The sequence below is a fragment of the Canis aureus genome, chromosome 16, assembly GCF_053574225.1.
Source record: "Canis aureus isolate CA01 chromosome 16, VMU_Caureus_v.1.0, whole genome shotgun sequence".
In the NCBI taxonomy this organism is placed as follows: Eukaryota; Metazoa; Chordata; class Mammalia; order Carnivora; family Canidae; genus Canis; species Canis aureus.
This window is the reverse complement of record NC_135626.1, coordinates 4979686-5004661: the sequence shown is the minus strand read 5'-3', so window position 1 is coordinate 5004661 and position 24976 is coordinate 4979686. Positions and strand designations below refer to the sequence as shown.

Here is a 24976-nt window from a genome sequence, read left to right as displayed (position 1 = left end):
GGGATAATGAGGATGGAATGATGAGGATGATGGGAATGATAGATTCCAGGCAATGTGCTAAGCAGTACTTTTTCATTATCTTGTCTAGTCACACAGGGCTTTTTTGTCCTGAAAATCAGGAATACTGTCAGGCAGGCACTATTTTTTTTTTTTTTTATTGTTTGTTTTAAGTAGGCTCCATCCCTAGCAGGGAACTCAATGAGAGGCTTGAACTCACAAACTCGAGATCGAGACCTGAGCTAAGATCAAGAGTCAGATGCTTAACCAACTGAGCCATCCAGGTGTCCCCAGCAAGCACTATTCTTATCCCCATCTTGCAGATAAGGAATCTGAGGCTTGGAGAGGTGGAGTGACTTGCCCAAGCTCACAACACTAGGAAGAGGAAGAGCAGGTCAGGCTGCTGAGGTGGAAGCAGCCAGAGTCCTGCTAGGCCAACAGCATCATGAGAATTTTGACTATCCAAGGCAGGTCTGAAAGGCATCTTCCCCTCAACAGTTTTCTAGGTATACTTTAAGTAGTATCATGGGGATTAAATTCCCCCTGTTGGGGAACAGGGAGAAGTCTTTGATAATAATAACATTGGGGTCCCAGTAATCTTGTCTTAGCAGAAATAGAGTCCTCCACCCCATCCTTCTATCTCAAGTGCACAGAGCCCTTTGAGGTACTAATGTGCCTGTGGAAGTGTCCAGGAGATGCTGTTCATTGACAGTGTCCACTTGCACCAGCAAACTTTTAACAGGAAGCCATTCCATTAGGCCATAGCTTGGTCATAGCTACTTCCTGAAGATTCACAGATAGGAAGCTGCCACTCTGAGTTCTGCTGGACCTTGAGACATCCCTTCCAGCAGGACTTGCTAAAGGATTTCTACTGCTTATAAGTCACTCACTCACTCCTCTCTCGGCAATGTCCTTGATCTACTGAGTGGGTCTCTAGGAGCCATATTTGCAATGCATATCTAGCTGAGTGGATAGAACAACACCCGATCCAAGACAGGTCAATCAGATTTTCTCTCATGGCAATTAGGAACTAGATGAGATGGAAAGTCAGGCTCTGTGGCTGGATGAGGTATAACATGTAAACTTGGGAGCTGTGAGGTGTCCATCTTCCTCTCTGTGAGCTGGGAAATCTAGAAATCTGGTCTGCAGAGAGAGAAGGGAGAGCAGCAGATATATGTGGAGAAGGATTAATTTGAAATCGAAAGGGAATCCTGTCCACTGTCTAGGCCCTGAAATCTGAGGGGTTGTAGGTTTTGGACAGAGAGGTTGTGGGCTGAGATTTCTCAGCAACCTGTGAAGCCACAGTAGCTCGTGGGCAGGGCCCAAGGACAAGGTCAAGTGAAAGGCCCAGGGACTTCTGGCCACTGTTCTCTCTCAGAGGAGCCTAAACTCCTGGGTGGAGCCTCATTTTCCAGACTTTGGTGTCTGTTGCTAAAAGCAAGGCAAGAGATGGTATCTTTGGGGGAAACCCACATCAGAAGCTTGGCATGTTGTCCAACCAGGCTGCCACAGGAGGCAGAGCATCAGAACAGAGGCACAGAGCAAGATGGACCTGGAGAAACCAGACAGAGGGATGGGTGGGTGCAGGCACGACTCTGGGGGATTCCTGGGCCTCAGCCAAGGGCGTGGGAGGAAGGCAGTGAGGTTCTCCATGAAAGTCACCCTACAGACAGCCACTCTCACGTTACACTTCAGTTAAAGGGACCCTCACCACCAAGGCTGCCTCTAGAGCCTCCAGAACTGCCCCTCCCTCTCTTGAAATGCTGCATAGTCTGGGGCTGCCATGACTTTACTTTCCTGGGGTTTCCCTAAGAATGTTGGAAGATTCCACTGGCTAAGAACAAGTCAACCTCACACAGGGAAAAATGGCATCGCCCAATTGCCTTGGCACCCTGGGGTACCTCAGAGCCAACTCTCTGCAGCGGTCTCTTAAAGGGGTCCTCCCCCCAGTTCGGTGTCACCCTGGAGGCCAACCAGAGCTCGTGGACGCTTGCCTTCATGGTAGCTCATCTGTCCCACAATTACTGAACTATCATTTTGGGACTTTCCTCTTCACCCCACCCACTCTGAGCCCCCTGGATCACCTGCTTGCTGGTAACAGGTACCGACTGAGTGAAAGCCACAAAAATGTCAAAGTAAGTTCCCAAACAGAGCAACTCTGCCCATGTGCTAAGCATTCTCGCTGTAGAGCTGAGGCTCCTGAGGCTCAGAGGTTGAGAGACACACCCAAGGTCACTGAGAGCAAGCTGTCCTGACCTCAGGCCCCTCCTAGCACTGCTGGCAGTGTAGGGAAGCCAGACCATGATCTTTCAATGCAAAGGCACACTAAGAACTTCGGAGACCAAGACACATCATGGAGTCCCCCTCTCCGGCAGGGACTCTTAAGAGCCAAACCAAGCAACCCTGGGCCACCTCTCTCATCCTGGCACACAACTCAGGCCTTGGAGCCTCCTTAGATCCTGGGATCCCTCTTGAGGGCCCACTGTGATCCTCTTAACCGATGTCCTTGGGCTTCTGTGTAACCATCGCCACTACTGGAAGCCACTCCTGACCCCAGTCTGACTCGGGTCACTGCACTGGATACTCCCATTGAGTGCTGCACAACTTCCAGACCCTTGTGGACCTGGCATCATTGATTTGTTCTCTCTCCCAACCTGACTGTGAGCTGCGACTAGATTCCCTGTATCCCTCACTTCCCTGAGAAGGAAGGAGAAACAGCTCTGCTTCAGAGAGGGTTGTCACTCTTGTCTCTTCCCAAGGATCCCTCTGCCTCCTCGTCTTTCCACCACCTGTATTTCTGGGCTGTCTCTCTTGCGAGAGCGCCCTTCCTCACATACTGCTGATGTCGGAGTAGAGAAGACGGATGGCCAAGGGTTTCGTGATGAACTCTGTGACATACTTTCCTATGTTACTCCTTAAAAAGCAATCAGTAAACATTTCTGATTTTATCTTTTTTAAAAAGTTAATTTTTTTCTGGGCATAAAGGAAACATGTACCCATTGTAGCAGATCTGGAGAATATAGAAAAAAAAAATGAAGGAAAGAAATTCATTCAGTGACCCTAGAACCCAGAAAGAACTAAGATGAGTGACATTACACATTTTTGTACATACATATATGTTCACTTCACTCATCCATTTTGTTCCTAATTTTTAAGAACTTCACTTAAAATTATTAACTCTTAGGCTAATATTTTTATTCTCACTTTGGTGCCACATTGGGCATAAAAAGAAGCACCTATTAGCTCTTTCTGATGGGCTTGACTAAAATATTCCCTTCCTTCTTGAGTTTCTGAGAAGCCTGAGGTTTGCTCGAGGCTAGCCTATGGCAATGTCCACAGTCCCTAGTTTCCAGTTAATTAAGTACATGTTGAAAATGCCTTTTCAGGGCCGCCTGCCTTCTTTCCTTGGGAAAGCACGGTGTGATATGGGATCCTCCTCAACCCAGGACACTGAGGTGAGAAAGGTACAGGTTGGGACATGAGGTAGTCTTAAGAGAGGAAGGGGCCCACCCTTACCCGTCGCCCCAGGGACTCTGGCCTCTGGTTGTTGAGGGCCCTGACCCAGGACCACTGCTCTGTCCTCATTCTGAGCCCAGAAGATAGGGGAGGGTTTTTAGAACAGCCGAACCAACCCCTACCTGGTCTGGCCACCTCATGGCTAGTCTGTTCTCACTCCTCCTCAGCCTGCGGCCCTGCTGAGGCTGAGACATAAGAAGGGACAGCAGATGAGATGGGCAGCAGGAGGTCCTCTTTGTCCCTGAGCCCTCAATGCACAGTCCTAGCAAGAACAGGGTCAGTGGGGGTGCCATTCCACCTCCTGGCCCACTCCCACAGAGAGCAGGGCAAAGGGTCCCCATGACTCTTGTGGGCTCCATCATGGGTGCTTGTGAAGGCTGGCCACTCAAGGAAAGCACCAGGTGTAGCCTGAGCTCTGGCCACCAGGCTGAAATGTCCATGTGTGTGATCTCAGGGAAAGCAAACCTGAAGACAAGGCCAAATGACCTCGCATTCATCAGACAATGGGAACCCTCCTTCCTGCCTGGTCACAGTGGCATACAGAGTGATTAAGATGTGTCTGCAGACCAATGGAGGGCTATGTGTTGGCTCCAGGGGTCTCTGGCCTGGGACCTCCCTATCCTCTAGCTGGTATTTGGCTCTGTTTCTCTTCCTGGCCTGGGTCAAGGCTGTCACCAGGGCTGGGGCCTGGTCAACAAGTCAATTGAAGAGTGTGGAACCTAGGCTTCAGGGCTGTGAGGTAAGGTGCTGCCCTGGCCCTAGCCTGGCCTCGTTCCTGTGGGAGGGGCCAGCCCTCTCCTATACTCTTAGCTGTGGTTGAGGTCACAGTCCACCCATGCAAGTGTGAAAGTATAGAGCTAAGGCTGTGTTCTCACAGCATCATCAGTCAGGACCAGCTGGTGGGTCTCTGAGGTGGGAAGCTCTGCTTTGCTGAAAAGTGTTCTGGAGGCTCTTTCAGGGCAGATGCTGGCCTCTGGGCCCAGGCAGGGTGGCCCTGACTTCCAGGGAGAGGGAATCTGTTCCCCTTTGTAGAGCAGGAGCGAAGTGGCCTGGGGGTGAAGGGAGGCCCCAGTGGGTTCCGGTGTTCCGGTGAAGGTGAGGAAGGGAGGCCCAGGTGGCACAGTGAACTGTGGTCACCGAGTTGTATCAGAAAGAGTGGCATTTAACAAAAGTTTTCAAAGACCGTGAGGCAGACCCTCCCCTCCGGCTCACCCATGGTTCTTTTGGAAAGTCTCAAATGCTTACATGCATCTGAGGCAGTGAACTGTTTCTAGTGGACATGGAAAGAAGCTAGTACAAGATGGAAATGCAGACTGGAGGCTGGGCCACAGGGGCTGGAGGCCAGGGGTCAGCCTGAGTCTCAGAGTGGACTAGAGGGCTCATCCTAGCCCACTGGCATCTTCCAAAGCAGGTGGTCTCCTGCTCCCTTCATCATGCTAGGAGAACGAGAAATAGGACGTTCTCCCAGTGGGCTTCTGGAGGCAGGGCTGGGCGGCTGCACAGGTGAGCCAGCTGGGAGACCAGCTCATGCAGGAGGTCCCACCCAAAAGGCACCTACTATGGACATTCCAATGTAGAGTAAATCGAATGCCAAATTCTAAGTGAAAGAGAGAAAACAGAAATGCTGTATCTTACAGGATTTGCTACTAAGGATAGCGAACCTACAGGGGGTCAGGAACCCTCACAGTCTTCCTTCCTGGTGGCTCTGGTCTGGGTCATAGGTACTCATCAGGAGCAGTATTTGTTGCCCTCAGTGACTAGTGTGGTGTCTGGCAGGACGCCATGGCTTAATAAACATCCACTGATTGAATGAATGAGAGAATGAAGGGGTGAATGAACCAGTGTATAAGGTCAGGTCTGGATCCTGGTGCCATGCCTGCAAGTTTCCCCCTGAGTATCCCCTCATTGGTCTATGGCCAGGGGACACTGGCTTGCCTGTGAGCCCTGTCCATCAGGGCATTCCTAGGAGTCCCCTGACTGCTGCTGACACAAGTCAGACTTTTGCTCATCAGATCTGGAGTCTACCCTAGAGCCTGCCTGGTTCTCATCTCCTCTGCTGGGCTGGCCCCAAGGCGCAGGCAGTGGGGCTTACTGGCCTGAGCAACCCAATCAAGAACTGAGCAAATATCCCCCCAGGAGTCCTTCAGCAGGGACAGAGGGAGCAGGTTCCAAGGGCTCATGTTGGTGTTCCTTCCCTTTTCCAGATCTCCATCTAGGGTCTCACAAAGGCGCCACACTGACCAAATGACATGGGGCCAGGCCCTGTGCCTATCACAATGGCCCTCTGGTTGAGGCCAGAAGCATAGTGGTAAAGAGGTGGTCTCAGCAGTCAGGAGGATGTGGATTTGGGTCAGCTTTGCTCTACCAAAGGAGCGTGAAGCAGGACAAGTCACTTCACCTCTCTGACCCTTACTGTCCACAGGTGTAAAACGGGGACACTAAGAATAACCACTGTGTAGATTCGATTGAGGATTCGATGAGGCCAAGACAGTACCTGAGACACACGGTATGCTCAACAAAGATCACTTATGACTTATCACTTACGTCCCTCTGCCCTGTGAGGACTGGCTGGGTGTGTTCATCTCCTCTCTGGCCATTTTATGATTATGGGGACTGATGAGACAGGAGGCTTCAGCACCAGAGAAGTGAGGAATGTGCAGAGTGTGAGAGTGTGAGTGTGTGTGAGGGAGAGAGACAGAGTATGCACACATGTGTGAGGTCTATATGTGTGAGCTGTGTGTGAATGTACACGTGCATATGTATACCTACATAGGTGTGAGTACACAAGTGTATGTATGGATGTGTACACACACAGCATTTCTTGTAAAACATGTATCAAATGCATGTGGGAGACTGTGTATAAGTCTGTGTGTGTGTGTGTGTGTGTAGAGTGTACATAACTGTGTGTGTGCACCTGTCTGTGTGCACAGGTCTCTGCACGCTGGTGGCAGGGCCACTCTGAAGGGTGGTGCAGATCTGCCTCCCTGAAGCATTCTGTGTCAGTGGATTTCTCTCTGCCTCTCCTCAGACCTCGAGTCACTGTGTTGTCCTTCACCTTTGGTGGCACCACAGCTATGGGAGCTCCCTATCCGGAGTCTGTCTTTCTAGAGCCTGCCTGGTGCCTGGCACAAAGAAAGCCTCAGCATGTGGAGTACATGCAGTGGGTGGATTCCTGAGCAGGAGGCCCCACTCCTGGGGCAGAAGGGCTCACCACAGGGAGCCAAACCCTGGGTTGGGGTCCACTTCATTGTCCCAGTGCCCAGCAGGGTGGGTCAGCCCAAGGCCTGAGGCCATGCGAGTGTAACACTCTCAGATCCCACCAGGCGGAGCCACTTGCCCATTTCCACACCAGGCCCATCTCTGGCTTCTGGTTTTAAAAACCCACATTTCAGACCAAATCTGCTCACAGGTTTCCTCAGCAGCTCGGCCTAAGGAAGAGGTGCTGGCCTCGGGCTCCTGGGGCTAGCTCTGGATTGGATGATGAGTGGGGCTGCTCAGAGCATGGGGCTGGGACCCCCACCCCACACCCATCCTGCTCTTCCACCCCTCACTCCGAGTGGGCCCTACCCCTGGCCCGAGCTGACTTGAGGAGCCACAGAGCAGCCTCCCCAGGCTGGGCCAGTGAGGGGTGGTGGGGGTGGGGGTGGGGGTTGGTCCCCTCCCGGAGCGCTGAGTGCCACCCTGGGAGGGAGGCTGAGCTGAGGCCACACTCACCTTTCCAGCCCTGAAGACATCTCTTCACTAAACTCTGAGCTCTCACTACTGCCTGGAAAAGGAACACAGATCAATGAACATGGCAGCCTCACAGAAGAGGGGACAATCCCAAAGGAGTCTATTCTCCTGGGCCAGCAGGCTCAGGCCCCTGAGCTCCACAGAAGTGCCAGAGAAACAGCTTTCTGGCCCTGTGGGCAACTGTGTGACTTGGGGTTTTGCTGCTGCTATTTCTGACTCATTCTCCTGGGAGAGTCAAAAGAACTATGCTCTCCCACTGTTCCAGGGTCCTCCACTCTCTTACTGCTGCCTCTCTGAAGGCTGCAGCTGCCTCCCACTGGCCCACCAGGCTCTGTGCCCCTTGGCCTCTGTGTTGGCCTGGCCTGGCCTGGCCCTACCACTGCCTTCCTCCTGGTCCAAGTGAAACTAGTGGTAGAACAAGCCTCACCTAGTGAAGACAGGGGCCAAATGAGCACTTGTTCTCCCAAGGGCCAGGACTGTCACAGAGCATCTGCTTGGCATTAGACAGAAGCCTTGAGGAAGTGGTCCTTCACCTGGCCAGCATACACAAGAGAGGCTCCACCTCCCCCGGCCGCCCCTCTGGGGTGGACTGGGACACCTGTTAACAGCATGCTGCTGAGTGCTTTTGTACTCTCCCTCAGTTCAACACTTGGCCTGGGCTGTCTGCTGGCATCAACTCTGGGCAGGGGGAGAGGGGAAGGGAGGAGGTCTCTGGCACCTTGGGAGTCACCAGGTGGAGAGGGCTCCAAACAGGGCACATGCACACATGACAGCTTGCTCCTGGGCTTCCAGCTCCATCCGGAAAAACATCTACATTTCCCAAGAGGAGGAACCGAGAACCAAATTGCCTGGTGATCTCCTGTCGTGCCTGACTACGTTTTCTGTCTCAGGAATAGCAAGGCCTGGGCTCAGGCACAGCTCAGAAAGTTTCCTGGATGTAAAACAGCTGTCCTGCTGCCCAGCTGAACGCTATGGGGCTGGCATTTCCCAGACTGGCTCCTCAGAACCTCATCCTCATCTCATTCCCTATCCCATTCCAGGACACTCCAAGGAAAAGGGTTCTGTGACCAGGCTGGGCGAACCTGCAGACTCTACTGCCTTTATGGGGATCCATAATCCCCCATTGGCATATTCGAGTCTCTGAGAATGGACCTGCTTACCTGATTCAACCCAGCCTCTCTCCAACATACTGACCCCAGAATTCTTCTCCCCAACACATTGACACCTATGAATCATGGGCTACACTGTCCTAAGCTGTGGTAAAGCCCTGATGGGGTCCAATGATGATGACTTCCTCCCAGGTGAGAAGGCAGACACAGACCTTGCTTGTTACAGCCTTTCTGGGGGCAGGAGACAGCTGTCCTTGCAGTGACACCACCTCAGAGACTGGCCTTGTTTCACAGGGATGTGCGACATGGAATTCCCACCCTTCCCCTTCCTCCCAGTGCTTAGGGGCCCCCCACCCTGTAGACAGTACCCAGATCAAACCCCAGCCTGGCAACTGTCTAAGCTGCCACAGGCCTAGGAGGGCTCCCAGGTAAGGGAAGCAGACAGACACACAGACACACAGACTATGGAAGCACAGGCACACTGAAAAGGCACAGCCAGTGGAGACTGCACTTGTTTGATGGCAGTAATGACAGATGACGGCACTGCAGGGGTGCGGGCCTGTGACCAGAGCTCAACAGTGTCCTCAGCTCTGGCTCAACCTCTCTCCATCCCAGCCTCAGCACTTCAGTTTCCATTCCTCCCACTGACATAAGTACCATTTCTGGCTAAAGCTCAGACATGCAATTTTATCCCTGAAGATCAATTTTTTATCCTCCCTAACTCTGGCTTCTCAGTGTGAAGACAAGTACACAAGAAGAACCCGGTGGTCCACCCAGCTGCTGTCTCCAGGTAGCTTCCCCCACTTGGCCTTGTACACTGGGCCTTGTGGCTCCCCCAGGACATAAGCCTCATTGGGGCAGCAGCCAGGCTTTGGCAGTTGCCAACCAATGACAGCAGGTCTCAGGTGTGCATCCGGCTGCTCCTTCCACCTGCCTGCCATGCTCAGGGCTACCAATGAGATGAGACAGACCCAGGGCACTTCGTGAAGTCCTGGAGACCAGGAATCAAAGGCCTCCCTGGCTCTGGCGACTCCTGTGGGGGGACCTTTCTGCAGGGGACGAGGGGCCACCGGGCGCTGCACGGTGACAGAGACAGACATGGAGCACACGCTGGACTGTGGCCTGCCTGCTGTCATGTGCAGGCCAGAGACGCTTACCTAGGGAGAGTCCATTGGTGACGGCAGAGGAGGAGGTGAGGGCGAGGCCCCTGCGGGGGCTGCGAGACTCTAGGACACTGTCGTCCAGCAGGTGCCTCGCTTTCTCCGATGGGAATGTCGCACTTTTACTCTCAACTACACTCAACTGACACATCATACTGGAAAATGGAAAGGAAGAAAGAAGGCAAAGCTCCTTATCCTCAGAGTAACAGTGAGTATACCTGCCCTGGGGTCTTGAGCAGATGGTGCAGCTGAAGGAAAAAGACTTCCACCCAGAACTATGGCACAGTCCAGGCTCTGCCCTAGCGCATGGCATGACCTTGGGCAAGTCACATCCTGTCTCTGAGCCTCAGTTTCCCCATCTGTCAAATGGGGACTCACAATACTTGCCCTGTCTGTCTCTCAGGATGATGACAAAGCTCAAGTGAGTGGACAGCACTTGTGAACGATGGAGCCACACAAGTGAAGGGGCAGCATGACCCTGTGGGCACTGCACCTGATTCTGGAGCCACGCATCTGATCCAAATTCTTGTTCCAACCTTACTTACCATTGTGAAGTACTTCAACCTGTTGAACCTCACAGGACTCCTTCTTACAATGTATACTATAGCACCTACCTGGGAGGCCTGCAGGGACTCAATGATATAGTGCTTGACAGGCATGTATCAGACTAACACAGAGCAAGCCCTAGACACTCAGAGAGCAACCCCCCACCCAGTCTGTGAGTGACTCCAAGGCCAGCTTGAGCTGACTGAGGCTTGTGTCTTAGTGGTGGAAGGAAGGGAGAGAGAGAAGGACGGAAGGGAAAGAGGAAGAGAGGAAAGGAGAGGAGGAAAGAACAGGGGGAAGAGGGCTCCAACTGTTCGAGAGTCTCTGACCAGCACCCCAGGGACACAGGCATGGCTGCCCCAGCCATGTGAGGTCCACACATGCCCCCCAGCTGTCAGTCACATAAGGCTGGGCAAACTAGTGGCAGGTTCACTGCTCTGCAGGCTTTCTGAGACAACTGGCAAGCAGACACTCTGAGCCCCAACACTGGCAGGTGCCTTAAGACATTTCCAGAGCCCCTGCCAGCCTGAAGGGAGGGACCAGCCTTCAGGAAGAGGAACTCAGCAGATGGCTAAGGGAGCCCCCCAGTGGTCAAGCATTCCCAGCCACCGTGGAGCCCATGCCCCAGCTCAGTCTAGTCTGGAGCCCACAGTGGGTGGGGGTTGGGGGGGTCTGCTCAGTCACCCACTTGTTTCCCAGGCTGTGGCTCTTCCTGTGTCTTGGGACAGGGGGTGTGGGGAGGCTGCCAGCCACAGATGCATCAGGACAGGTGGGCCGCCGGCTGAACCTTGCAGAACTGGAGCCAGTGGAGGGGCCTGTGAACAGAGCAGAGAGCAATGGTCGGGGCTGGGCTGCAGATGCTCGGAGGTGGGGGCCCCGGGGGGGTAAGGCACCAGACCCGGCTGTTGTGTGCAGGGCACGGTTCACAGAAACCTCGTGGTTTCCCACTCATGAGACACTGATCTCTCACTGGCAGGATAACCAGCCTCTGAACTGCTTGTCAAGATGGCCAGTGTCCTGCTATGCATGGTGCCCCTCGACCAGGCAGTGCCACTGGCTAATACAGGGGTGAATGTACGGATGGAGGTAGGGGTGCGGGGGTGGGGGCTAGACGTGGGGACCGGCAGCCTAGCCTGGTTTCCCCATGGCAACACTTATCCAGGGCCACCGAGCTGGGTGACAATTGAGGCTGAACAGTGTGTCTTCTGAGTCCAAGTCCAGTGCCCATGCCCTGGGCCTCTATAGCACTTCCTGTTCTCTGCCTGCTCAGTCAACAAAAGGGCATGGAGGGCTTCTCAGGGGAGGCAGCAGATTTACTGAGGTGGGGCATGGCTAGGGAAGCCTATTGGTTACTGCCTGGTGACCTTAGATAGGTTACTTAACTTCATTCCTGAGCCTCGGTTTCCTCATCTGAAAAGTGGGAAGAACTCAACTGACCTTGTAGGTGGTTGGGAGGTCATGAGGTCATGTACATGGAGTTTCACAGACAGTGCTCCTACTCGTTTGATTCTGATCATTATTACCATGTCCTCCCCAGCCCCAGTCATGGGATCCATGGGAGGTCATGAGAGCCAGGCCCACAAACCACACTGGGTGCCGAATGCAGAGACTGAGGCAGAATCCTTAGTGTGGGCCATGTCCACGGCTGTAATTTGAGGGGCATGGTCCTATCTACTATTGTACCCTTTTGTTTTTGTGGCTTGGGAAGGGAGGTCTTGAAGGGAGAGGATCCAGTTGCTAGCCTAAGCTTGGCTACCTGGGACAGGTGCTGGAAATAGCAGCCAGCACTTCCACAAAGAAGCTGGGCTGCTCGCTGCAGAACGTTATCAGACACACAGTAAGTTTAGGAGCTGCTGCCTAGCCATGTGGGGGAGCTTTCTCTTCTGTATGGCCTGAGGTCCACCCAGGGCTTCAGATCCTCCACCACAAGATGCTGTAGGTCCACAAGGGACCTAAGGGGTCCCTGTTCTCCAGCGTGCTTGCTCATCCTCATTTTCATGTCTAGTTCCCAGCCTGTCACTGCAGAAAGTCTAGCTCCCTTCTGTCCTCCCTGAAGGCTCAGAAGGCAGAGGAACACACACGGTCTGGGCGAAGACTTCCCACTTCCCACTGTCACCCTTGCTCCCTGTCCACATCTCATAGTGCACAGACACCTCCTCCCTCAAATCACTCATGATCCCTCGCACCCCATCACCAATCCCCGTCCTTAAGCCCCTTGCACAACTCCTAGACCTCTCCCTCTCAAGTGATGTGACTCTCCACATCCATGAGAAAAGCTCCAGCCTTGTAATCGCCACAGGTGCCCCCATCCACATGCATCTCCCTGCTGTGCCTGGACCTGGGACTGGTCTCCTCCTAGTTCTACCTGTTCTGAGAATTCACGCCATTGCCTCCCCTCCTCTCTCTGGCCCCTTCCCCCTCATCTCTTTTCTGTGAAATAAGGCTTCTTGGCCCGTCTTCATTCCAGCCAGTCGAACCCCCTAGAGGCCTGTGTTCCTCATAGCTCTGCCTCTGCCCCTATACCCAACCCTCAAGTCACTGCAATCTGGTTTCCATACCCAATGACATTTCCTCCTTTCTGTGAAACTAATGAACACCCATCATCCTTCTCCCCAGAGCCTGCGGCATCTGGAGCTAGCGACCAGTCCTTCTCAAAAGCTGTACATCCTGGGTGTCTGTGATGTCTCACTCTCCTGCCTCTTCCTGTGTCTCTTCATCACTGTCACTCTGTTGCCTCAGAGGCCTCCTTATCCTCCAACAAGCTCTCACACTGGTGTTTTCTACACAGGCCTCCCTCTTTGGCTCCTGGTTTTGATTTGATTTTAACTCACTAGATATGCCAATAACTCTAAAATGTATATTTTTCTGAACCTGAGACCAATATATACAGGACTCTTCCACCTGAGCTTTCCTAAAGTATCCGAAGTTCAGATCAGGGAAGGCTGAACTTGGAACCTCCTGCTATATTTCCAACTCTACACACTCAGCCACCTGGCCTGGAAGGCAGGGCTGTCTTGGGTTCTCCCGGACTATGACCTGCCTCTTCTCTTTTTTTTTTTTAAAGATTTTATTTATTTATTCATGAGAGAGGCACAGAGAGAGAGAGAGAGAGAGAGAGAGAGGCAGAGGGAGAATCAGGCTCGGCTCCATGCAGGGAGCCCGACGCGGGACTTGATCCCGATTAGGCCCTGGGCTGAAGGCTGTGCTAAACCGCTGAGCCCCCCAGGCTTCCCTGCCTCTTCTCTTCTTACCTCCTCTTCAATTGCCACACACCAAGGCCCCCAGATTCTGTACTTCCTCTCGCACCCATTTTTTGTTGCTTATGTCACTGCCTAGTCTGAGTCCTCACACTTCTTCTACCTCCAAGCTGAGCCTCTGAAACCCAACCCCCATCAGCTACGTTAGTGTGTGAAAAAATGAGAAGCTGGGCACGCCATTTCCTTGCTTGAAACTGCCTGACCTGGCCATTTCAGCTGATCTTAAAATCCTACTAGAAAAATAAAGGGGCAAAGTAGCCAAGACAGTTCTTAAGAATAGTAGACATCTCACCTTACCAGATATCAGACCAAAACCCAAAACAATAATGATTCACATAGTTTGGTATTGAGGCAGGGATAGAGAAACAGTTCAGTAAATCAGAAGGGAGAGCCCAGACTTGCTTCATGATGGTGGAGGCATTATACGTCAGTGGGGACGGAGGGTCTTTTTGGTATATAGCTTTAGAACCACTGGGAGAAAGATGAAATTAGAGTCCTTCCACCTTATATTACACAAGTGGATTCATGTCATGAATGTGAAAAGCAAAAATGCAAACTACTGGGAAAAAATAAGGCAATTATTGTGACCTTGGGGAAAGAATCAAAAAGTATAAACCCTAAAAGGAAAAAAAAATTGAATACAGAGGCACTAGGGTGGCTCAATCAGGTAAGGGTCTGCCTTTGGCTCAGATCATGATCTCAGGGTTCTGGGCTCCCTGCTCAGCGGGGAGTATGCTTCTCCTTCTTCTTCTGCACCCTGCCCCGCTCTTGCGCATGCTCTCTCTTAAATAAATAAATAAAATCTTTTAAAAAATTGAATACACTATATTGCATTAAACCTAAACATTTCTGCACCAAAACAAAAGATAGCAAAAACAATGCTAAAAGGCAAGTTGTAGTCTGGGAGAAGAGATCTGTCATCCATATCACCAGCAAAGGATTTGTGTTGAGACACATAAAGAATTTCAAATATTAGTAAGAGAGAGACAAATCACACAGAGAAGTGGGTAAAGGACACATGTGGGAAATTCACAGAACTCCACATGACCAACAACTACAAGGAAATGTGCTTAACCTCACTGGGAATAACGGGAATGCAAATTACATAGCACAAGTGAGAAAAAAACACTTTTACCTTATTAGATTGTAAAAAATTAATTAGCCTGACAATATCAAGCATTGCCTAGGATGTGGAAGGATGGGAACTCTAGTTCAGGGCTCAAGGGAGTGTCAAACATTTGGAAGGCAATTAGCAGTGTCGAGTAAAGGGGAAGAGGCCATGCCTCTGCGAGCAGGCGATTCCAATTCACAAATAGGGAGGCAGCACCTCAAGAGCTTAAGCTTCAGGGTCAGGAGCTGGTTGGCAATGTAACCAGGTTCAAGTCTAGGCACTGTGAATCCATGGAGTAGACACCTGGGACCGCCTGCCCACCACTTCCTCCAGGAATCCCCCTACCCACCACTGATGGGGTCACAAGGGAGACAATGCAGACCAACATAGCCTTGCTCTTAGCCCAGGGCATGAATAGACACCTTCCCCAGGATTACCAGATTTGAGCCTAGAACATGTTTGAGGACAATCACATTTTGGTGGTGAGAAAAAAAAACCTAGACACTGTCGATGGCCATGTTTCCCTGCTTATGGAGAAGAAAGCCGGTCTGTGGAGAGAGACCCATAGAAGAAGCCAAAAAGCCAGGTGGGAGGGAGTCCTGTTTTTGATGTCCTACAGCCCAGTGCGTCCTGTCCCTCCCTCCCTGGCTGCTCAGCCCTTCCATCTCTCTTCCTTGTAGCCCGAGGAACTGAGCGAGGGGGCCCCACCATACCACACTGCCTCTTGGTGGGCTGCCTGGGTGACCTGGCCTGGTGACAGGAGACAGTGGGGGCTGTCTGAGGTCTCAATTCCAGCCTGCACATGGTGTCTCAAAAAGAGGCTCTGGACTTTGCCAACCAGCGATGGCCCATGGAAGGCCTTTGAGGAGTGTAGTGTGTGCAGGTACTGAAATTGTACTTAAGCTTAGTGTCTGTCTGCATCTTCCTGGGAAGGCACTCCACACAGTCATCATCTCTAATTGTTAACCAGGGAATGTACCAGAAGCGTCTGGAGAGTGTGTGAGAAGTGGAGTTTCTTGGGCCCCTCCTGGAGGTTCTGATTTCATTGGCTTTAAGGAGAGTCTGGTCATTGGTCTCCGGGTGACGCTCGTGTGCCCCCCAGTGAAAACATTCTGCTCAAAAGCAATCTACATCCTGGAGGAAATGTCTTGTGTGGTTGCTACAGAGAGGAAAGGGAAGAGTGGAAGCCATCCTGCTTTGTTTTTGTTTTGCACATATTGCTCAATAAATGAATCCATGCGGAGGGGGGAATTCGCCTTGTTTATCAGTGGCACGGACGCAGGATTACACTGCCTGAGTCACTCTGGCTCCCTCCGTGAGTTCAGAAAGTATTCTGTAAAGGTCAGCTTGCATTGCTCCGCCCCCTGTGGTTTGAACTGGAACTCCACTCCTCGTGTAGCAATAATAGCGGTGATAATACGGCTGAGTGTTCCGCACTGGGTCCCGGGTACTGCATGCCATCCGTGTGTGTGTGTGTGTGTGTGTGTGTGTGTGTGTGCGTGTGTGTGTGTGTGTGTGTGTGTGTCTCCCAGCAGCCTCCCGTTTCATAGGTGGGAAAACCAGGGCTTATGCGGCTGCCATGTGCAGGACTTAAACTGGGATAGTGGTGGCGGGGTGGAGGTGGGGGGCAGGCATTAGTGCAAACCTGAGGCAGAAGAAACAGTGTCACATTTGAGGTGATCTGATAGAAGCAGGTGGCACTTCCTCCAGGAACTCTGTGCTGGGTAAGGTGCAACTGTTGCTCTTGCAGATGAAGGTGGAGAGAGTAACGTCTATTATGCACCAGCTGTGTACTAGGCCTGTCCAAAGACTTCAATATCCTATTTCATTGACTCGTATGCAGTTATTTTATAATTGCGATTTTAAAGGGACATCTGAGGCACATCAGGTCACACGCTGGAGGGATGCTGGCTTTGTTCCCTTAGCTGGCCATGCGTGCCTAGAGAGCTGGAGTCTCCAAAGCTCTTCTGGTAACCTCCTCTGCTTCTCCACTCTCTCCTGCTCACTCCCTTTCTCACCTCTCTCCACGTGCTTCCTGCATCCTGGCTCTGATCCACTTGTTCCGGCTCTCCTACACCTCTGGACTTGCCTTGGTTTCTTCCGCCTGATTCTCCCTCCAAGACAAGGCCCAGATCTGCCTCCCTCTTCTTGCTGCTTTGGATGGCCTTGGGAGGCATGCCTGGCCTCAGATGGCCCTCAGCCCAGCTGAGGGGAAAGGTGGGAGGCCCAAGTAGAAGAGGCTATGATCTCCCTGGGTCCAGGGTCCAAGCTGATGCTGCTCTGGGTGCCCCAGGGCTCAGCCACTCCCACCCCCTGCATTGTTGACCAATAGCCTGGTCTGACGCTGATGCAGAAGAATTTCCATTCATTTGGGATCTAGGGATGGGGGTGGCAGTAAGTGATGCTCTCTGCTACTAAAAGGCCTCATGTTCCTGCCTCACTAAGCCTGGGGTGACCACCATGTGACAGCACCAGGGACATGTGTCTTCTGGGACTGTTTCTGAGCCAGGCAGTTGGCAAGTTTGTTTCTCCATGTCCCCTGGGGCAAGGGCAGGGGCAGGGGCAGGAGCAGTGATAATGAGCCAGGGTTCTGGTCTTGCTTTGCAGAGCGTGGTCCCCGCTGCCCGGTCTGATATGGCACGAACAGCTGGAAAAACTGACCATGTGGCTTGACTATCTCAGAGGATTGCTCTATTTTTCCTCAGCATAATTTTTCCATGAATAATCTTTAAAGCTCTCTAAGTGGCTGTTTCTTTAGCAGTTTTATTGGAACATATGAGAACTGACAGTCTCTGTGGGGAATGAGATATCATGTTGAAAAAAAAATCTGGTTTTCATTACATTTCTCTGAAGAAACCAACAGGCTGCCCAACAGACCACTCATTGATTGGAAGAGAAAAGAGCACAGGGCCTTCTAGCAACTGCTTTGCAGCAGGCGGGAGTTAGGATGATGAATGATCCAAAGAACTCAGGATCCAGAGGCAGACAGACCTGGGCTCCAGTGTTATCTGTTGTTTGCAGGCTGAATGACCTTGGACAAGTCCCCTTGCACCTCTGAGCCTCATTCTACATCTGCAAAACAGGAACAGGGGCCTGATGTGGCAGTCCCCTATAAAGAGGAAATGGTATAGCATCCCTTCGTCCTTCCTGCAGCAAATGGTTCCTGACCTTGTGCCAGTCTCGAGCCAGGGGGCTGGTCAGCCACACCAGATTAGAGAGCTGATGTTTTACTTTCATGGGGTTCACAATCAAGTGGGGAAGAAAGACAAGTATGCAGATGATTACACTCAGGAGGGACACATGCTTTGATTGGAAGCAATAATAGATACGATAATAGCAATAGCTACAACAATAGTAGGACCACCATGACAATAATGATGGTGGTAATGGTGACAGCTGACATTCTTTGCACATCTACGTGTGCCAGAAACTGTGCTAGAGGCTTTACACAGGTGCAATGACACTGTCTCCCAGGCCCTGCTGTTATCTCAACACTACAATGAGGGACTTGAGGTCAGAAGGGTTACGGAGCTTGCCTAGGCAAGCAGCTGGTGAGCAGTGGAGCCGTGAGCAGTACATCTGAGAACACAGGAAGGTCAGAGAGGAGCTGGACGGTCTGACATCCAGGCTGTCACAGTAGTTCCAACTGAGGCAGTGGCGTATGCAGAAGGAGCAGCAAGAGCATAGATCCCAAGATGACAGACAATGGAAGCGACTAGAGAAACTGCAGGAGGCCAGCCTGGCAGAAGAGCTGAGGGCAGGGACAGTGGCTATGGTGGGGGGCAGCCAGAGCTGCAGGGCCATGTGAGAAGCCTAGAGTTTAATGAGGGGAAGGTGTGGAGATTTTTAGGAGGAGTGGTGATGTGTTCAAATTCCTACCCTAGAAAGTTCACTCTGGCAAAACAAAAACAAAAACAAAAACAAAACAAAACAAAACAAACAAACAAAAAAACATGGATATGGCCAAAAATAACAGGTTGAGAAGGAGAAATGAGGAGAGGTGTGTAGGAGGTGGACAGCAGGGGTGTGTTGGGAGAGGGACCCAGAGAAGCCTCAGTGGAAGCTGGTACTGTTCACTTAGGAAGCAGGTTTCGGGGGCTGATGAGAAGTTCAGATTGACACTGATGTCTGGAGGCCATGGGGTGCAGTGTTCAGGAGACAGATAGCACTGGGGACAGATATATCCATCCAGAGCTGTAAACTCAGTGAGAAGAGGGAAGGCCTGGGACAGAACCAACATTTGTGGGATGAGAAAAGGAGACAGGCTAAAAAGGAACTTGTGTAGAACCAGGGTCAACAGAACAAATATTTGAGAAAAATGTCATTTGAAATACATGGGGAGAGTGACCCTGGGCTTCACTTGTAATTCTAATGGAAGGCTCCAGAAGCCATGCACTGTTTCCCTGGCCAGCAGCCCCATCCTCAGCTGTCACTTCTTCCCCCTCAGAGGCGCCTTGTGCCATCAGCACCCATCTTTGGGGCTGGAAAACACAGCAGTGGGCTCCTTCCCTTGGGTCTGGGTTTCTAGGGAGAGCAAAGTGGAGGGGCCTAGTCTGTCGGCCAGTGCCAAAAGCCAGCGTCCTCCTCTGCCCGCTCATGTGGACCACAGCAGACCAGCCTGAAATGTCCCAGAAGCGACCTTCTGCTCAACCAGATGTTTCCCTCGGGAGAAGGGAGAAATGGAGGCAAGAGCTATTGACCTTCTCCCTTTTCCAGGGGTTAAATTCAGTGCTGCTGGCACATATGTCCTGAGTTCCCAGAGAGGGTGGTGACCTCCATCCTTGGGGTCAGGCACTCCAGTCACTCGCTCTCCAGAGCCCCATCCACTTGTAACTAAGGAATGAGATGTGATTTCCTGTTGACTAGAGTCTCCCACCAGCACCAGCTCAGGGAGTCGGGGGCTGTTCCGGTCTTAGTGCGCCCAACAAATGCACACTCCAGTCGTGGTGTTCTGGCTACAGAGGGGCAGGCTCTGTAGAGGAGGATGGGGTGCCTGGTTCCCATGGGTTTCCAACAGCATCCCCATCCCTGCCTTGGGTCGGCACTGCCCAATCTAAGCAGTCTGGCAGCTGGCTGCCGCTCACGGGGTGCTTTTCAAGTCTTGCACACTTGAAATTAATGGGAGGTAACTGTGGCAGAGGGGACTTGGAGTCCCAAGACTCAAGTTTCAGTCCAGCCTCTGCCTGGGCTGCTGGGAGCTCGGCATCTAGTCTCCTTGGCCTCCTCGCTCTGCATTGGAGAAGAGAAGCAACCACAGCTGGATCTGGAGCTTCTGACCATACCACTGCAGCATGTGGCACATGGGGTGTACTTCCTCCCAATTTGAAGGGGGAGGGTTTGTGTCTCCTGGCTTCTTTATTGTGTGCTTCGAGTCCCGTTCCCAGAGTAGAACCTTGGGCCCTCTCGGGGGCTGCCAGGGCCCCGTCTGGGGCTGCCAGAGCGCTCTGGCACTCGGGGATGTGGGGCCCTCTACACAGAAAGCCTTCCCTGGCCAGGTTTCATGGTCGAGCCTGGGAGCCAGTCACTGTTACACTCACACACATTCTTTGTTTCTCATACATGCAGCCCTCACGGGTCCTCATTGTGAGCCAAGATCTGTCTCTCACACATCACTCAGAATGCCCCGGTTCATTTCTTTCTGAAAAATGGCATCTGATCCCCCTTCAGCAGTGGTGAGGCCCAGATGCTTTCTCCCTGGAGTCAGAGCAAGGAATGCCAGGGAAGCCACTGGTGCCACGTGCAGAGTGAGGCCAAAGCGGAGCAGTAGAGTCAGACAGAAGTGGGCTTGCATCTCTGTTCTTTTGCTTGACCCTGACACAGCAGGCTACTAAGATGAGAGTCAAGGAACAGAGTAGATGTAAACTTCCAGAGTGAGGAGGCAGACACTGGCTTCTCAGCTCTTGAGCACCTCACCTGAGCCCTTCCCCATTCTGAGACTCTATGGAGGAGCTTATGGAAGGGGGAGTCCCCACCTCTGCCCATGGGGTGCTGTCTCCTCCTGCTCACTATCTACAGTGGAAGGGGAGGTCTCCCCAGACCACCTGGGGAGCCTGAAGTATGTTCCCAGCAGTTGGGAGACCCAGGGGACTCCTAGTACCTTACACAGGCATGGGAGCCAACACGGCCCCAGCCTGAGGACAGTGGTGGCCACAGTAGGGTTAGCTGCATTTGCAAGGCTATCAGGACGAGGATGGATGTGGCCTCCCTCTGACCACAGTGGCCCCCTATGAGGAGAGTTTGCATGGAGTTAAGGGTTTGCATGGAGTTAAGGAGCTGGCAGAGGGCACAGACTCTGTGAAGGAGCTGCAGCGGTCCCAGAATGGATTGGCACATGCCCAGGTCAAGGGACCTGTGGGATCTCTGAAAAACCCATGCAAGTGCTCATGTGTGGGAGCATCAGGGTACTTGATCATCACCTGGAGGATTCTAAGACAGCAACTCCCACTACTAAGACTGCATCCTTTGCCCCAGGCCCTGAGGTTAGAAACCCACAGAGACAGAGAAAGTCCTGGTGGAGAGAAGGGCCAAGCACCCTCAACCATGACCATGAGAGGTCAGGCCCCAGGTTCCTACCTCTTCACCCCCAGCTAAAGGGAGTGAAGATTTAATGCCAAATCGGGTTTGGAATTGTGATTCTTACACAGAACCAGTTTTTGAAGAACCAAGCAGGGACAGTGTGAGACTCAAAAGTATCTCTCGAATGGCCTGGATATGCCAAGGCTGTCATCCGGGGCAGCAATGACTGCATAGACACTGTACTTTCTATTACTGTACTGCATGGGCACAAAGGCAATGGGGCAGGGCCCAGAGTACTCTGGGAGCCTCAAGTGCAGCCTGCTTGTTCCACACATGAGATACAGGGGACGAGTCCAGACCCCTGGGCTTAGCACCTGGCTCTGCTCCTCTCTCCATACGTGAGATGAGGGCGCGAGTGCCCCAGTACCACCCCTACAGAATGAGGATATCAGACCCTCACCTCACAGGGTAGTGTGAGGGTGCTGAGTGAACTCACAGGAAGCGCTTACAATAGTGCCTGGCAGTGAGTATAGGTTCAATGCACGCTAGCTAGCTATGGCTCCCGCAATCATCACCACCACCACCATCACCACCACCACCACCACCACCAGCAGCAGCATCTTTGAGCCTCTGTTTCCCTACCATGAACCAGCTGGTGTGGTGATTTCAACACATGTCCACAAATTCTCAACACTGCCCCCGTTGAGTGGGTAGGATCTGTGTCCCCTCTCCTCAGATCTGGGTGAGCCCATGTGGCTGCCTTGACCAACAGACTGTGGCAAAAGCAAGGCCACCTGACTTCTGAGGTGGGTCACACAGATGCCATGACGCAGCTTCCACTCTGCTCTTGGGACATTCGCTCTGGGGGGGGACGCTGCTATGCTGGAGCTGATAACTCTGAGGCTGCCATATGGTAAGGAAGCCCAAGCCACGTGGGAGGCCACATGTACACGTGCTCTGCCCCAGCTGTAGCCTCATCAACAGCCAGTGCCACACATGTCCAGATGATTCCAGCCCCCTAGGCACTGAGTGCCTCTGAACCTTCGACTTCCGGCAGAGGGCGCAGATAGATAGGGTGAAGCAGAGACAAACCACGCTGGCTGGGTCCTGCCCTGTTTCCTGACCTGCAGAACCCGTGCTCATAACAAAATGGCGGTTCGGTGCCACTAGGTTCCAGGTAGCTGGTTATGCAGCAGTGGTACCTGGTGCAGCTGGTGAGTGAGGAGGGCCCTCTGGCTCCCTGTCCCCTGCTCTGTCGGCTGTGTCATGCTGTCCCTCCATCAGAAGAGAGTCAGAGCCTGTCCTGTGCTGGCCATGAGCCAGCAATCCTGAGTGGTGAGCATGTGCTAGGTGCTGTGCTGAGAAAGGCTTTCCTGGCACAGCCTCAGTCCTGTGAGGTAAGCCTACGTGAGGTATTTATTCTCACAGCCATGTCATCGACAAGAAAACCGAGGCTCAGAGAGAGTAAGCTGACTGCCCAAGGTCCCACGGCTAAGAAGTGCTGGACCTGGGCTGTGAACCCAGGTCTGCCTGACTCCAAAGCAGGGCTTTTACCCAAAAGACAGTAAGAAAAGGAAGACATAAAGGTATACGGAAAGCAGGTCTGAAGGTAGGAGTACAGAAACCGGAGGCCTGTGCTGAGGTTTTCCATGGCCTTGCTTTGCTGCCAGGGACTCTTGAGAGAAAACCTGTCAGTTGGTTCAGCCACGTGGAGGCAGAGCTGACTGAATCTGGAAATGTCTTCATCAGTTTCAAGGCACACACAAACATTACTTGCCCTCTCTGGGGGTCAACGTTCTTTATGATTTTTGCTCTCCAGGAAAATATTAGTTCATTTATATAAATGAAACATTACATACGGGGGGGATGGGGATTGAAAACGTGGCATTCCTGGCCCTTTATCCTTCACAGCCCAGAAACTGAGAAGGTTTCTCCATTTCCGTTCTCACAGTCTATTTGTTGGTGCAGGGCTGCCAGCACGGCCACTCCCCAGGGTGGAGAGTGGGCAGCTCTGTAGGCCGCGGGGGCCATCACAGACATGAAGGGCACAGCCTCGGCTCGGGACCACGTTGACGTTGACCTCTGAGAGACCCAAGTCCCCAGCTGTTCCCAGGGCCAGGTCAGCAGTCCTCAGTGCCTGAGGCAGGCGAACTGGTTAGAGAAGCGGGCACAGCTGTGAAGGGTCAGGGAGACCAACAACCACCTTGGTCTTGCTACGCTGGCCTCCTCTGGCTCCTTCTTGTGCCACACCTCCCTGCCGTCTCATGGCTTTTGCTGCCAGGTTCCCCGCTAAGGGCTAAGCTCCACCTGGGCAGGTCTTTGCCTGGTTCCACTGGGTACCTAGCTCATTGCAAGGGCCTGTCACAGCAGGCCCCTGGCATGTATGTCCTGAGTGCATGAACCAGTGAGGGCATCTTGGGTCCTCTCCTTGGCAGGTATGGGGATGGGTGCCCAAATGCTGAAGAGGGAGCCCAGAGCTGTAGCTCAAACCCCCATCCAAAGAGCTGAGGGAGGCTGCGTTCCTCCCATTCTTGGGACTGCAAGAGGCACATTCCTGTCCCTGGGCCTGGCTGGGCTCCTGCCACGCAGCCTGGTCTGATTGCCAGATGAGGGGAGGCTTCCCGGGAGCTGCTCCTCTGGCCCTCCCCTCCACAGCACCCCTTGGCTATCCCAGGCTGTGGCAGCACCCGCCTCTCTGTCCTCAGAGAGGCTTCGAGGCTAAGGTGGGAAGCCAGGACCACTGAGCACATCGGAAGCCTTCCAGATGCTCCCAGGCCCTCTGGTGATCAATGAAAACCTTAATATCCTGCTTCCAGGGCAGGAGCCAGGGCTTTGGAAAACTGGTGGAAAACACTCCTGTGAGCCGGGCTCACAGCACTGTGTGAAAAGTGCCGCATAAGCACTTTCCCTGAAGGGAGTGCGGAGTCAGCAGTCGGCAGCCCTGGAGCTGCCTGCCTCCCAGAGCCCACTGCCTGAAGGCCCGGCGAGGAGCTTCAAGGCCCGGCGAGCGCAGTCGACCCCTACGGCCCCTCTGTGCCAGGCTCGGGGCCCTCCCGACAGGGTCCTTACTGTGGGACCTGCACAGACAACACTTCAGTTCCCACAGGCGGAAGCGCCGTGGAGAAGGACAGACTGGCTCTGCAAGAGTGTAGAGCACTGGGTTGGCAAGCTTTCTGTAAAAAGCCAGATGGTGAGTATTTTAGGCTTTGGAGGCCATAGGTTCTTTGTCCCAACCACTCAACTCTGCCACTCTCATGGAAAGCAGACACAGACAATATGTCAGCGGATGGGTGTGGTGTGCTCCAATACAAAAACAGGGGTGGGCTGAATTTGCGCCACAGTTTGCCAATCCTAGTGTCACAGGGGCCTGATGTGGGGCGGAAGGGTGGGGGTCAGGTGGGAGGAAAGCACCCCTGAGGCAGTGATGTTTCACGAAAAGCTGAAGGTCGATTCAGTGACAGAGGCACAATCATAATGTTGACGACAATCACATCATCCTAATAAAGTTACACTTGATGAGAGTGTTCTGTGTATCAGGCACTGTACTAAGTGTTTCACAGACATGGTCTCAATAAACTCCCACAACTACCATGGGAGGGAAGCATATGATGCGCACTTTACAGATGGAGAAACTAAAGGCTTGGTGGGTACGCCGATTGTTCAGAAGCCAAGTCCTCCTCAGCTCAGCAATCACTGGAGTTGGTGACACTTTTTCTTTCCTAGGTCCCTCAGCCTAGAGGCACTGGTGCCTTACTATTCTGTACGTAATTCTCATTCCAGCTCCATTAAAGTCTCTTAATATGACCTGGGGTAGGGTGGAGGGAGCAATTCTGTTTCCTGCCGGGAATCTGACTGATGCTGGTGGCTGGTTAGTTTGCTGGGTTCTGGCCTCACATGGCCAATAAGTGGCAGAGCCAAATGGAGGTGACAGTGGCTAGAACAGGGAAGTCTGGTGGACCCTGAGGAGGCTAGGCGAGGGGCTGCGTCCTGGCTCCCAGGCCCTGGTTTCCATCATAGGCAGGGGTCAAAAGT

At 52.7% G+C, this 24976-nt stretch overlaps 1 protein-coding gene and 1 long non-coding RNA gene across 14 annotated transcripts in view; one reads left to right on the top strand and one right to left on the bottom strand.

The window, feature by feature from the left end:
• RALGPS1 (Ral GEF with PH domain and SH3 binding motif 1) overlaps positions 1 to 24976 on the bottom strand; it is a 295262-nt gene that overhangs the window by 18629 nt on the left and 251657 nt on the right. For 8 of the 12 annotated variants that reach the window (XM_077850727.1, XM_077850726.1, XM_077850724.1 and 5 more), the window contains 3 exons: positions 10749 to 10875; positions 9512 to 9669; positions 7228 to 7279 (listed from right to left, as the gene is read on the bottom strand). In XM_077850727.1, the coding sequence (XP_077706853.1) occupies positions 7228 to 7279; positions 9512 to 9669; positions 10749 to 10875 (337 nt within the window). The remainder of the gene's footprint in view (positions 1 to 7227; positions 7280 to 9511; positions 9670 to 10748; positions 10876 to 24976) is intronic. The other 4 variants (XM_077850731.1, XM_077850732.1, XM_077850733.1 and 1 more) reach the window with 1 other exon arrangement.
• Positions 5560 to 11130, top strand: LOC144285547 (uncharacterized). Of its 2 annotated transcripts, XR_013353832.1 has the most exons (4): positions 5560 to 6019; positions 8286 to 8546; positions 9090 to 9722; positions 9918 to 11130. It is a non-coding gene; the product is annotated as an uncharacterized LOC144285547 (long non-coding RNA). The 2 variants fall into 2 exon arrangements; XR_013353831.1 differs by having other exon boundaries at positions 8286 to 9722.